This window comes from Puma concolor, chromosome D2, assembly GCF_028749965.1.
Source record: "Puma concolor isolate L17-30 chromosome D2, mPumCon1.1.hap2, whole genome shotgun sequence".
Taxonomy (NCBI): domain Eukaryota; kingdom Metazoa; phylum Chordata; class Mammalia; order Carnivora; family Felidae; genus Puma; species Puma concolor.
In genome coordinates, this window is record NC_141677.1 from 65,775,725 (window position 1) to 65,790,401 (window position 14,677).

General features: G+C 42.0%; 1 protein-coding gene across 6 annotated transcripts in view; it reads right to left on the bottom strand.

Moving 5' to 3' along the window:
* The window catches only part of SORCS1 (sortilin related VPS10 domain containing receptor 1), a 550,691-nt gene that overhangs the window by 220,170 nt on the left and 315,844 nt on the right, over positions 1 to 14,677 (bottom strand). For all 6 annotated transcript variants that reach the window (XM_086680819.1, XM_086680821.1, XM_086680820.1 and 3 more), the window contains exon 4: positions 9,750 to 9,908. In XM_086680819.1, the coding sequence (XP_086536945.1) occupies positions 9,750 to 9,908 (159 nt within the window). The remainder of the gene's footprint in view (positions 1 to 9,749; positions 9,909 to 14,677) is intronic.

Genomic DNA, 14,677 nt, shown 5'->3' on the forward strand with positions numbered 1-14,677 from the left:
GATGGAGAAATAAATATAAGATAAATAAAATAATTAGATGCTGAAATACAATCTATGTGACAAATCCCATAATATCAAGGCAACTGATGATAAAAGGAGTAGCCCTCCATAGCCATACGATCATACCATTCTTTAAATGCACAGATGATAAAGCTCAGAAGTTGTGAAACATAAAAATAAGCAGGAGAAAATTGTCACTTGGAACGTAATTGGAGCTGTGTCTCTGTAAGACCAATGCATTAGGACCGTGAAGATGGAATGGGGGAGACAGGCCAGCTGGAAGGTGCTGCACCAGGGCGGGGGACCAGTGAGTGCCTGGATTAGACAGGGCCCCTGGGTATGAGAAGGAGGGAAGGGGAGGCCATTAAAAAATAAAAACAAACAAAACAACATTTAAAAAGAAAAACATCTGACCAGAAGTGGAACATTAGAGTGGGTCACTTCTTCTTTTTTTTGTTTTTAAGTTCATTAATTTATTTTGAGAGAGAACAGAGAGAGAGCAAGAGGAGAGGGGCAGAGAGAGGGAGAGACAGAGTCCCAAGCAGGCTCTGTCTTGTCAGGACAAAGTCCGTGAAGCCCAGTGTGGACTCATAAACCCTGAGATCATGACCGGAGCCAAGATCAGGAGTTAGACACCTAACCGATTGAGCCACCCAGGCGTCCCCATTGAGTGGGTCACTTCTGAAAGCCCCATCACTTGGCCTGGGCAGGGGGAAATTTTACAAGCAGACTCCTCTCTGTCACAAGGGGTGTGGGTGCCTAGGAACCAGTGAGGCTCACAGGTCCCACCACCCCTTGCTTCCTCTCCTGCGTGATCTTCAAACAACAGTCCTCCCTCTGCTGTGAAATCAGCTCCTGATATGGGCACCGCAGTATCTGTCAGAGGGATATGTGGTAGGTCGGACAGAGAAGAGACAATTACATAAAAACAGGGGGAGAGAAATGGCAATTAAAGAAAATTTAAAAACCATAATGGCTTTTCCAGGGAGGCAAACATTTTTTTGGGGGGGTTTTGGATTTTTTAATGCAATGAGGACAGAGCATGAAGACATTCAAACAACGACTATACTCTGGTTCTAGCAATTGCTTGACAGGCCATCTTAGGAAATTTTCTTAACTCCTTAGACCCACAGAGTCCCCAAATGCTAAATGAGCATAATAACATCACTAATGCTTGCTGCAAGAATAAAGTTGAGCAGTTGGTGTGAAAAACCCTGCAGAAGGCTTGCTACAGGATGAATGAATGGTCACTGCTAGTTCTGTCTCGCTCCTCTTTCTGCTACGGATTATTGCCATCAAGCTTCAGTATCCACAGACCCTGAGGAAGGCAGGAATGACAGGGAGAGGCAGATGTGACTGTCTTTTTCTTCCAGACTTTCTGGAAGCAAGGAAGGGTCTTAGATAAGAATTCCAAGTTCCCAGCCTCTGAGGCTGAATATTTTTTTATCATGGTCTCTCCTAGGGCAACAGAAGCTATTTGGCTTTGAATCACAAGTCTTCTTGTTCTGGGATATTTTCTCGACATGCCTGTAGTTGCGTCGGCCAGGCAGGCATTGGAGTTAAGTAAGTGGGGAGAATGAGAGTCTTGAAGGTCTGTATCGGTGCCTTTTCATTTGATTTTAGGAACCTGGCTATTTTAGGAGGGTGTGTAACTTCCGGTTTTTCTTCTTCTTGCCAGCTATGTGATCTTGGCCTCTGAGTCCCTGGGAACAATAACTGTGCCATTTGTAATACGTACTTACAATATCATGGTAAAAGGTTGGCCAAGATCACATTTTTTTAAAAATATGAAAATCATAGTCATAAATTCACAAAATGTGTCTACTCACAAGGCCAAGCCTTCCTCCTCCCCAAAGCCCTGCCCTTCTTGGCAACATCACTGCTTGCAACCACTCTTGACATGGAAGAATGTAGAAAATCCTAGCATTATAAGATTTCTAAAGGGCGCCCCTGAGAGGCAGGGCTTTCTGGGCATCTTACAAATGAGCTCTGTAAGGAAACAAATCCAGGTTCTCTTAAGCAGTCTAATGTCCTCCAAACTTTTCCAGACTGGGACTTGGTTTAAGGAGGTGACAAACTCCATTCAGACAAGTACTGGTGGACAGAACAGATCAAAAGAGCTGGCTAAAAAGCGGCACAAGGAAAAATGTTGACCTTATTTCAAAGCTTAAATAGCTACCAGATAGCATAATTGTGCCTGTCCAAACCTTAATCCTAGCACCTCCTTTCGATATGTCCCAGTTTTCCTTCTTGCAGCCCCTTCCATTCAAATGGTTAGGAACAGGTAGCTCAAAGTGTTCCAGGTCGCAAGTGAAAAATGACGATATCACCTAGTTAAACAAGGCATCTAAGGTGAACAGAGGCCTCTCTTATTTACATATTATGGCATTTCAGCTAGAGAATTTGTTTTATAAACAAGCACTGGGGATGACATTTAGCAAGCTCCCTGGTTTCCACTCTAATTGCCAGTTTTGTAGTTGGATACTTACATTATTTACATATTCATAAGAATAGAAATCAGCTCTGACATTGGAAAATTTCAAGCACATGGAAATCCTACCAAATCAGCAAGGACTATAATGCTCAACATATTTCATATACATAACTGAGTGCCTTTTTACTTACTGTCGTGCCTTGGAGAAACAGGATGGCATTATGTAGCTATGCATTTGCTAAGTGCACTTGTGCAGAAATTATTTGACTATCCCCGGGGAGCTGAGTTTCAAGGATCTATTTATCATTTATTACAATCTTGCCCTTTTGACATTTAGGGGCTACCAGGTCTATTAAAAAACAAACAGAGTTACTGTGAAGACAAATGCTTTAATACTTAATGGTTTACTGTTATTATAATCAATACTTTCTGAGTACTGCGCATCGGTTCTTCCTTGCTCCATTCATTCTGGTTCCATGATACCTTTCAGCGATTGAATGCTAAGGGGGCATCTGACATTGACCTAAATGTCTACGACTTCAGGTACTGGGGAGACACGGAACTGCTGCTAAGGCAGCCCCGTGTCTAAATCCAGCGACACCACACCAGGTCGGCTCGCTCTCAGGCCTCTGAATCATACACTGGCTGGCAGTTCTATGATGCTTATTCTTCACCAGGCTCTGTGGTAAGTGTTTTACACACGTTATATCAGCATCCTCACACGGTCCCGTGAGGCACATTCTCTTATTGTTACTTCTACTTTACAGTTGTAGAACCCATATGGTGACCTGCCAAAAGTCACCCCGCCATTGGTAGGACCTGACAGAGTAGAGAGCTCATGATCTTATCTGGCTTGCTGTATTGTCTCCTACTGGCGAGAAAGCACTACGACTGAGTTTTGGAAAATGCTGACCTTTATTCCTTTTTCAAGCAGTCACAGTTTGCCAAGATCCAGAACAACCAAGATCAGCAATGGCTTTCTGTTAGGGTGTAGGAAAGATTAAAAAGGAATGGAGGGAGGGAGGTGTTTTGTTGTTTGTTTTGTTGTTGTTGCTTTTTTTTTTTTTTTTTTGGTTTTTAGGAATGGATATGAAACTAAAAGGAGTATTTTTTTTATTTACTTTTATACAGGTTACTAAAATTCTATTGTATGCTATGGAACACATTGGCAGTATAATTTTCCTTTTCTATCAATGTATCATTTTAGCTCAAAGTTAGTCTTCACTCATGCAGAGAATGCCGACTGTTAATATTTAGGGTTTCAATTATGTGTGAAAAGAGCCTCCTTATCGAAACATGTTCGCTCCCTTCAGAGCTATGATTCGGTTTTGTGTATATCTCACCCATACCCATAAATGCCAAAATATTGAAGGTGAGGTAACATGCAACCCTTAGGATTTCTTGCTTCTTTCATAAACTGTGATTCTTTGGAATACAGAGGAGTCGAGAAGGCTCTCACGTGATATTACTTGGAATGCTGAATCATCAAGCTCCAGAATAAATGAAACAATATAAACTGGTGAGTATTCTAGAACTGCCACAAAATGAAGGGTAGCCCACCAAATTGTCCTGAAGGTTCTGTCTTACCGCCACAGAATTGATCACCCAATTTGGAAGCATTTTTTTAAAAATTCACAACACAGGGGCACCTGAGTGGCTCAGGCGGTTAAGTGGATGACTTTTGACTTTGGCTCAGGTCATGATCTCACAGTTTGTGAGATCAAGCCCTGCACTGGGCTTTGAGCTGACAGTGCAGAGCCTGCTTGGGATTCTCTCTCTCTCCCCCTCACTCTCTGTCCTCCCATGCTCTTTCTCTCTCTCAAAATAAATAAATAAAACTTATAAAAAAATCACAAAACAATTTAACGTCTGAAATAAAACTGACAGGGAGATCCATGAACAGGAGAAAAAGAAAGCTGATGGGAAAGACAGAAGGGAAAGAAAAGTGATTTGGGGACTAATGCAAGGCAGCAAGATGAGATTTATTCTCCCCTCACCATTTTCTGTTTTAAGTTTTTGAGCTTGTTGGGGCGCCTGAATGGTTCATTCAGTCAAGTGTCCAACTTCAGCTCAGGTCATGATCTCACGGTTCATGAGTTCAAGCCCCATGTCAGGCTCTGTGCTAACAGTCTGGAGCCTGGAGCTTGCTTCAGATTCTGTGTCTCCCTCTCTCTCTGCACCCCACCCATACACGTGCTCATGCTTTATCTCTCTCTCTCTCTCTCAAAAATAAATAACATTATTTTTTTTAAATTTGAGTTAGTTGTAAATACTTAAAAGTATGAAAATACCATATCTAATAGACCAAGATTCTTTCTCTTGAGAAAATATGAAGGTCTCGTGACACTGGACGAGCCACCCAAGGCTGCAAGAACAACAGGGTGGAGCCTCCCAACACCTCCCCACCCCCACCCCTCTAAATGTCTACATGAACACCTGCTCTCCACCTCACAGGCCAGACCCAGCCGCTTTGTTCGGTACAGTTTCTTGCTTGTTGTTCATGGTCTCAATGAACTTGGATATCCATAAGGGCGGCAAGAGGAAGTACACCTCCTGGGACCAGAGAAAAAGGGTCAGAGCCAGCAGGCCCCCCTGTAGATCTTTGCCAGGGGGTTAATGGAGCAAGCAAGTGAGGGGGCCTTTCCTCTAGAGCTGCTCACTGGCCTGAGCCCCAAGTGGTCATGTTGCTTTCCCAACACTGCAGACCCCCCCCCCTTTAAAAATTGTCCCCCAGTGCAACCCCTAATGGAGAGGCCGGGGGCCCAGTGCCACGGTGGTCTGCAAAGCTGAGGTATATGCACATTCCTATAATTTTCTTCTTCTTTTTTTTCTCTTTCAGTCACATCTGCGTTTTGTTTTCTCTCATTTCAAATGTTTCCCAACACATCATGTTTAGTGAGGTGTTTAAGACAGACTGAGAGATGCCGTTGGAGGCAATGTTTTACAGCACAGTTTGTACACTAGTTTATTGCCAAATTAAAATAAAGATGTAATCTGGCAGACTCAGCCTGCTGCTAAGCCTTCCTTGGGTGGTTTCCTGCACTGAGGCAAGCAAGTGAGGGGAAACTAGCAAGGAAGTGAAGAACTCTCTCTGCTTTCCGGTGCCGGCTCCATTTCCAAATGCAAAGAAACAAACAAACAAACAACCAAATGTACAGAATGTTTGCTTTGCCGACTGCTTAATTATGGAAATAAAAAAGATAATAAATAAATAAAGGAGAGCAAGATCTTGGTGGTCCTGTACTAAATGCTATGCATTCTTTGTTGTGCCCATTGTGACTGACTGCTATTTTGTAAGAATTCTTAGTAGTGTGACATTATGGGACCAGTATCCCTCTGTCCATTTGACAAAATTTCCATAGTATCTATTATGTTTACATTTCTGGAGATTTCAGGGCTTTCCAAAGGCACACCTTCACAAAGACCCAGTAGAAGCCAAGGAGGCTAACTCCTTTGTCTATACTGCATTAGGCCTCCGGACAGGGCTCCCTAAGTAGCCAGGGTACTTCAGGACCTTAAAGGGAAAAATGTACTGCTTTCTGCCTCAGTCATTCCTGTGGTGTTTGGAAAGCTGCATGCTCATTCAAGAAAGCTTTCACCTCTTGGCAACCATCTAGACATTGAGTATCATAGTCAGATTTCTCTCAGAAAAAAAAAAAAAAAGACTGAAACATCAGAAGGCCTGATTTTATGAATTCTGAGGGCCTTGGTCCATACACATTTGTCTGTGATGAAAAGCTATTTTTAAGAAAATAAATCTGGTTTCCTATGGAATTGGTGGCCAGTAAAACTCTCTCTTAGGCCAGAAAGGACAACAGGCTCAACAAAACACTTTGGGTCCTTTAAAATGCGCACATCAAAAAACCTCCTCTCGGTACTGAGGCACACAAGATGAAATGCAGACAGAGCAGAACACCGCAGCTCATATGGGCTGTGTCCTGCAAGCCAGGGCTCCAGACTCTGTCCTCAGGGCCTTAAAAGTCTCCTGTACTGAAGGAGAGAAAAGGCAAAGGCAGGGAAGTAAGGGGAAAATAAGGGTGGCGAAAGAGGGAGAGTATGTATTCAAAAGAGGGAGGGCACGTCTGAGAAGACAATGGGGGCAGGAGACCAGGAAGAGGGGGGAGAGGAGGACTCTGTTCATGGGTGAGTTCTCAAGGAGTGGCCACCTGAAGAAGATTCTTTCAAAGGGAAAGCACCTTTTACTTGAGTATTCTGTTCACCATAGGCTGGCGTAGAAAAGCATCCAGCAGCGCGAGGACCAGCAATGAGACTAAGATCTTCATGGGGAGTTCTGCCGCAGTAGCAATAGTAGTTGTCACAGAAAAACTGATGAGCAATCCTTACATGAAAGAAGAAATGTTCCCTTTTCCTGGGCAAATATAGTCATTGGCCTGCCGACACCAGCACAGGGCTCTCCTTGGTGCTCAGTGCAGCATCTCATCAGTGTTAAAAGCTCCATGATTCATGGGTGTTTGCTGGCTATTATTTTCATATCACTGACCCACCTGAGTGGCCACACACCCTTTCCACTTGACTTCCAGCCAACCTCATTGGCCAATGGCTCATCTTATGGCTGCAGCCCACTTGCCTCCCAGCAAATGCCCCACTCCTCATTCTGTGACTTAAGCCCTAAGATATGGAGTACTCTATCCCCGACTCATCTTAGAAGGCTATCTACAATTTTTTTTTTCTAGGATGATTTCTCCTTCACTCTCTCTAGGAAAAACAGAGAGCTCAACAGTAAGGTTGGTATCTTTCTGCCTAACTGCTAATCTCTAGATGTCATAATCAAGGATGAGAATGCTACCAAATTTCATATAAGCCTTTATTCCATTCACTGAACTTTGACACGTGATACCAATGAGTGGTTTTTCTCTTTGGGGGAAATTGATTAACTTCTCATAGTTTTGGTTTGTTAGCTACATACCAGCAAAGACTGTTAAGGCTCCTTCCAGCTCTAAAGTGATAGAATTCATTTGGTCCATGGTCACAGAAGGTATTTTTGGTCCAGACCAGGACTACTGCCATATAATCCTAACCGGTCTTCTTGCTTTTGACCTCATATTATCCCAGTCCATCCTAACTTTGCTACCAGAATAACCTTCGTAGTGTATACCTCTGAAGACACCATCACACTGGCCAAATTTTTCAAAAGGGTCCTAATTATGAAAACAAAACTTATTTTGCCTAGGAGTCAGGCAGTCAAAACAGCAAAAAGCAGTCAAGATCAGATTCCAAAAATATATACAGAATTAACTTTACTAAATTTCAGTTTCGGTCAAATGGACGCATTCTCAACCCTGTGAACACTGTTTTTCTAACTTTATATTATTGCTTAGGACATTCTTCTTGTGTACAGTGTGGTCCTCCAAACAGAAATATGACATATATTCTTTAAGGTCAAGGTGAAATCATTTCATAAGATCTCTATCTCCTGAACTTTGGGCTGCCAATTTCATATAATCCATCCAGCTACTTCAACTGGGTATCTGTTATGTGTGAATGAGGGTACTGCCTTTTTGGCTTCTCTTAGGCTGTTAGTGAACTCATGTACATTTATCTTCTCTCCCCGCATGGACTGAATGCTCCTTGATAAACTGATTTAGACCAACACTGCACCATGAGGAGCATCTACAACAGAGCTGGAGTCTAATGTATTTTTGTCCATCTCATTGGAAGTGCACCTGCAAACATACTTATTTGTGTAAACACGTGTTAAGGCAAAGACCAACACCAAGTACCATTCACCAAGTACTGTGGCTGAGTTGGGGCCACAACTCAGATGTCCACACTCCTCCAGGGTTGTTCACTCGGCCACAGTGGCTGTGGGAGGCCCTGTTTGAAGTGCTGGAACATGAAGGGTTACATGTGTGGGCATCTCTTCCAGCACAACTGTAGAGTTTCTACTTAGCCAGGTAAATCTGGTCCTCACTGTGCCTCTGGCATCAGGGGGAAAATTAACCAACTGTCAAATAAAATACAGTCAACCCAGTGGATTAAATGACTAATTCTCTGTGTCCCGAGCTGCTCAGCCTCGCCTCTGGTAACTGCACCATCTTGGACCAGATGCACTGTGGCCTGACTCCAGGAATGAAATTTTACATTCTGCTGAAAGGGTAGCCAGGCTGCTCAAGAGGAAAAGAAGATACTAATTGTAAATCTTTTCTATTTTTAGGCTCAATGTGCATTTTGTTTGGCAGTAAGGGCAGCATGAATAAAACTCCAATCCTAAGAATTTTAATTTGCCACCTCCAAAATGCCCGAGTCAGTAGAGATCTTGGAAGGTTGCATCTACCCTTCCCCTGCCTTCAGGAAGAACCCCGCACATCTACATCTGCTCGACAGAAAAAAAAAACAAACCCTAGAATAACCTCCTCACTCACAGAAGTTCGGTATCTCTTTAAATATATGTAATTTCAAGCACAAGATTCCCATAAAAAGATTTTGCAGAATAACTTCACTGAATCATTCACTTCACAAAGAGCATTGCAATATTTCACCTATTTTCTCATTGGCTTTTATAGCTAGAGTCTCATATTTGCCTGTAAATCCTTTGTTTCTTTAATTGTATCTGCTGTTGCTCACCTTATATTCTACCTGAAAATTTAAGCTTCTTAAAAGCAGGGACTAGAGATATTTTATAGTGTATGTGTAGTATATAGTATATACCCCATAAAATATATACACATATCTCTCTCTCTCTCACACACACACACACACACACACACACACACACACACACTAGCACAACCTCAGTCAATGTTCTTAAAAAGTAGACCTCTCCTTCAGCACAACCACCAAGAGAAGACAGAGTTGTCTTGTCAGCGTGAAATGACTTGGTTCTGAATAATGTCCTCTATGAACATTATCACTGCTCCTCTGGCCATGTCTCTCACTGTTTTAGCAAATCATAGTGTTCTTCACCTTTTTAGAGTTTTCCTTCCCAAGAAGGCTCTGAAAAAAAGCTCTGGGCCCTTAATCCAGAAAAATGCTCACATCTCCACATGCACAAAACACTGTCTCAAATTCCATGGGGGGTAGGAGCCCCTGATGGCCCATGGCATCTATTAATAACTGCTTCTCCACCATGTCTTCCTTAGTGTCAGGCTCTTCCCTTGTATGTTATTTCAGATATTTACACAGCTCAAGCAAACACCTTGAAATCCTCCTTGCTGCTCCCGACCCCCTGGTTCAGAGTTCAGGCTACTGCACAGAACAAAAGTCACTGCTGAGAAGAAAGGTAGAGACAATCAACTCCTGGTCCGTTCCCTGGAAAACCAGGCACTGTTGTCTCAAATGAGGTAATTATGCTCACCTTTTGGTCTTGGCTGTATGCCAGAATCCAGTCCTCTTGCTTGGGGTGGAAAAGCAAGCTCTGAATGTAAAAGTTCAGCCGGTACTTCTGATAGGTGGCCCCTTCATCTGAGCTGATCAGTAAGCTGCTCTCAATCTCCGGGTCTGTGAGTAACATGATCTGCAGCCGAGAATTGTTGGGGAAAGAAGACAACAAAACATTAAGTTTCCAAACTTACAAAAACTAAAGAAGGGAGCTAACAGTTCAGTAAGACAGCAAGAAGGACTAAAGAATGCTTGGCTAAACAAGGACATTGGCTCTGTTGCTTTGTTCTCCTGGACCAATGCCATGAAACTGTTTTCACTAAAAAATCAAAGAGGCAGACAAGCTGGAAGGGAGAGGAAAGAATGAAGTGCATTTTACTGTCTTCTATGGGTCTCCTTGTATTTTCTCAAGGTTATGTCCTTAATCTGAAATATGCCCTACTGTTCCCCTAACCTCAGCCCTCTTTCCTACTGGGCCTTGTCTACTTTCCATTCAAGACTTGTCATAGTCTGCTGTGGTTAAGGTGGAAAGAAAGAGAAAGAGGATGGGGCCCATTCCTTTTTTCCTCTAATCATAAGCCCTCTTATTCACACCAACAATATTCTGTGTCCTCCTACCTTTAATCTGATTTTCTGAGTCTTGACTCAAAGGCTGAGCTTTCTTTTTTTTTTTTTTTTAATTTTTTTTTTTTTCAACATTTATTTATTTTTGGGACAGAGAGAGACAGAGCATGAACGGGGGAGGGGCAGAGAGAGAGGGAGACACAGAATTGGAAACAGGCTCCAGGCTCTGAGCCATCAGCCCAGAGCCCGACGCGGGGCTCAAACTCACGGAGCGTGAGATTGTGACCTGGCTGAAGTCGGACGCTTAACCGACTGCACCACCCAGGCGCCCCAAAGGCTGAGCTTTCTAAATCCCCCTCTGGAAATTGTATAAAGGCCACATTTTATCACCTTTAAACCTATTTTATAATTTGCTGATTTATTTTGCTTCTCATCTACATACTCCCTACTAGTACATCAACTCAATGAGAACAGGGATCTATGATATTCCTCTCTTTTTCTCCCCCACAAGTATACTCCCAGCAGCTAGAGTAAGGCCCAGCGTATTTTATAAACTCAGTGAGTACTTTCCAAATGAATGGATGAATAAATAAATGGATAAATGAATGAATGTATACATGAATGAATGAATGAATGAATAGAGTTTTCAGACCAGTCACGTCCAATAGAAAGATGCCCAGAATAGTTGGAGCAGATATGAATGGAAGTGCCATGGAAAAGTATCGGATGTTCTTCTCAATCTTTAGCCTACTGACCAAGAAATATGCTTTACATGTATAAACACTCACAGCTTCAGATGCTTTGTCCTTTCTTGTGAGGATGGTTAACCTTGGCCAGAGCAGTGTGAACAATCCACAAGAGCAACAAGATGGAGGGGCTGCCCTGAAAACGGACTTTTATTCTCTCATTTTATGCCTCTAGGAATGTGTGATAAAGTACCTCATTCCCGACTCTCTGCAGGTCTCCTTTCACTCAGTCAACGTGCACACCTAATGCCTCCAGACAGGTGGCCTTAATGCTACCCATTAACTTGTTCCCCATCAACTTATTAATTGGCACTTTCTGAGTTTGGTTCAGAGAAGCATGAAAGATATGCTTAATGTGTGGTCATATGAAGAGAAATCACTGCAGCCCAGGGTTTAAAGACTGCCAGCTGAGGACGCAGCAGTTCCAGGAAAAGAAGAGAGAGGAAGGAAAAGAAAAAAAATAGGGTCATGTCATAAAAGATCAAACACATGGGGCTTTCTCAAGTGTGCGGAGGCAATCATATTAAAACCTCAGAATAGTCAGCGTCATCTTTGCAAGTGGTGTCCTGTCACCGCCAATGGCACATGACCACCGCATGCCAGACACACTCAGCCTGGATTGTGTTTCTGTAACCCAGGATGAATTTAAAGCTCCTTGCTATTCCTTCAACCTGCCCTTGTTGAAGGAGAAAAAGGGATGTGGTGGAGTAAGCGGGATGCTGTGGCCGTCAGCCACACTCTGCACAAGATGAAAAGCACACCTAAAACTGGAGACTAATTGCCTCCTTCCATGTTCCGGGGAAGCCGCTGTCCACCAACCAGAAATTCTGACAAAGTTACATGGGCCTCTCTGTCTTGCACTCACCAAGCGGACAGGGTTCCCTCATCGGATGGCGGAGACAGAACCGCCAGATAATTGACTAAGTACAAGTCACGTGGCTTCATTAAACTCTACCTTATGCACTAAGAAAGGACATTCAGATGGTTCCTAAATTCACAAGAATACTTGCAGGTGATTTCATATTTATTGGCACATAAAAGCTGTCATTTTCCAAATAACAAATAAGTCATCAAATGATCGTACTGCTTTGTGTCTCCAACCACAGTCGACAATAATACATAACAACCTTTCGGCTCTACTGCCAGAAAGTAATTTCCATGATAGTATGAAGAGGATCGATTCTGTAGAGCGGCCATTGTCTCAGGCAAGGTGATTTTTTTTTTTTCCTCCTCTGACTTTCTATTTCCCTGTCAACCAAAATATGTTTTCCTTTCTTCCCATGAGAGCAGATTGCACCACCTGCTTCCCCTGGCAGACTGTTTCACCAAAATAAAAACAGTAGGCCTACAGAATATCCTCAAATCAAGCTGATTTTCATGTGTCATCTAAAATATTTTTGAGACTCACTAATGGTGTAAGTCATGAGACCATATGAGATATTCCAGATAATACTGGCTGAGGGGAGATAGAATAACACAAGCATCTTCAAACGCAAGGATACTTAATATTAAATAAACAAAACACCTGACCCGTTTGGTTTTTTATTCTGAATGCTAAAAGTATATAGACCCAAATCTCAGCTTCTCTCTCCAGTCCTCACCTGAAACCCTATCTGAAAATCTGACATTTTGGAAATGATGGAAGATGTCAGGAAATTCTCCCCTGGAAGATTTATAGATGTATCTGTATGACACAAACCTTCCATTGGTTCCTCTCTCAAATCTCTGCTCAAATCCAGGCAAAACAAACAGGTCAATCTGGACCCATTTTTATTTAGCCATTTTTTATTGCACAAACAACTTTGTAAGGCTGCCAGAAGAATTTAAAATAAAAGAAAAATAAATTGCTCATGACCCTATTCCTTGAACAAGTCAAACCATGTGTGTGCTTCCCTCTACTTCTTTATTCGCATCTATATATAATATCATGGATGTAGTGGGTTTTTCCACTTAATATAATGGCCTATGTTTATTTCTAACTGAAGCAGAAACACACAAATGCATATCCACACACGAGTATGTACCATTGTGTATAAAATATTTCAATTACTTAATCATAGCCTTCAACATAATTAGGTTACAATCAGTGCAGTGGTTGAGCAGCGATAAGTACTTGACAATTTACTGTTAACTGAATACATAGAATCCTATTATTTCAGTCATTAAATTCATTTTTTTTTAGTAATTTATTCAAATGGGTTGAGGTTTATGGTGTCCTTTTGAAGGTTATTACAAGTAAATAAGTTAAGAAGTAAGTAATGAATTTAAGCAGCATCTAAATAGAAAAATGTTTAACCTATTTGAGAAAAAGAAACAATGTAAAAATAAATGTGATCCAATCTTTAGACACAAACGATGGCATTTATAAATAAAGTCCTATCTTCTCAAAAAGGTGTTCTCCTAGGAAATATTATCAAAATAATACCTTCAAGTTACTTAATACTCCTCAAAAAATAACAGATTGCACTTCTTTTAACTTTATTTATTTTGAGAGGGAGAGAGAGTACATGCCTGTACATATGAGTAGAGGAGGGGCAGAGAGAGAGGGAGACAGAGAATCCCACTTAGGCTCCACTCAGTCAGTGCAGGCAGAGCCTGATGTGGGGCTCAAACCCATGAACCATGAGATCATGACCTGATCAAACATGAACCATGAGACCATGACCTGAGCTGGAATCAAGAGTTGGATGCTCAACTGACTGAGCCACCCAGGTGCCTCAACAGATTATATTTCTTAAATATGTTCAATGATCCCTGTTTTGCTGGTTTATGCTGGCTCTCTGGCCCCTTTTGGCTTTTAATGTTTAATCCTCTGCATTCTAGAATAGGATCATAATGAGGGAATTTTAGGAGGACTTTGTAAAAGGCATGAATCTAAACTTTGTACAGTTCCTCAAGTCAGTTCTCTAACCACAGAGGACCCTGTTTGGCTGGCATAAAGCTTGGTCCATAGCAGGTCCATAGATCTTTGTAAATAAACAAATGAATGAATAAATGAGTGAGTAAATGAGTAGGTTCTTTTCACACCTGACTTTGGCTGAATGCAGTCCATGGACCCCAGTGACATTATGAGTCTGAGTCCTCTCAAACAAATCCTTGCTCTTGTACTTGGAGGTAAGGACGGTAGAGACAAGGGGAAGAGCCTGTCTTTAACAGGAGAGTAATTATTCTCTGTTCAGATCAGCCCGTGAATGATTAGAACCAGTTTACGTATGCCTTGCTGGGTGTGCACACACACCACGCTGACTGCATCTGTAGATGAATTGTTTTCCATAGAAAGTCAATAACAGTGACACAGGCTCCCGCCACCCAACCCTAAGCAATCATTCATCATCCACTTTGGGAGAAGGAAGAAACTTTATTTGCTTTTCCTAGAGGTGACAAATGAACACAAAATACAATTTATAGATTTAAAATATGTCACTTCTCTCTTTTTTTGGTATTAGTCCTTCTGACAACTCAGTGTCATCAGAAATTAAATACATCTTTATTCTCTTTGACTTGCTTCAGACTCAACATATGGCTACATGATGCAATTCTACAAAAGTCTGCCTGGCAGCCTTCTGATTCTTCCAGGTGCCTACTGAGGACATCC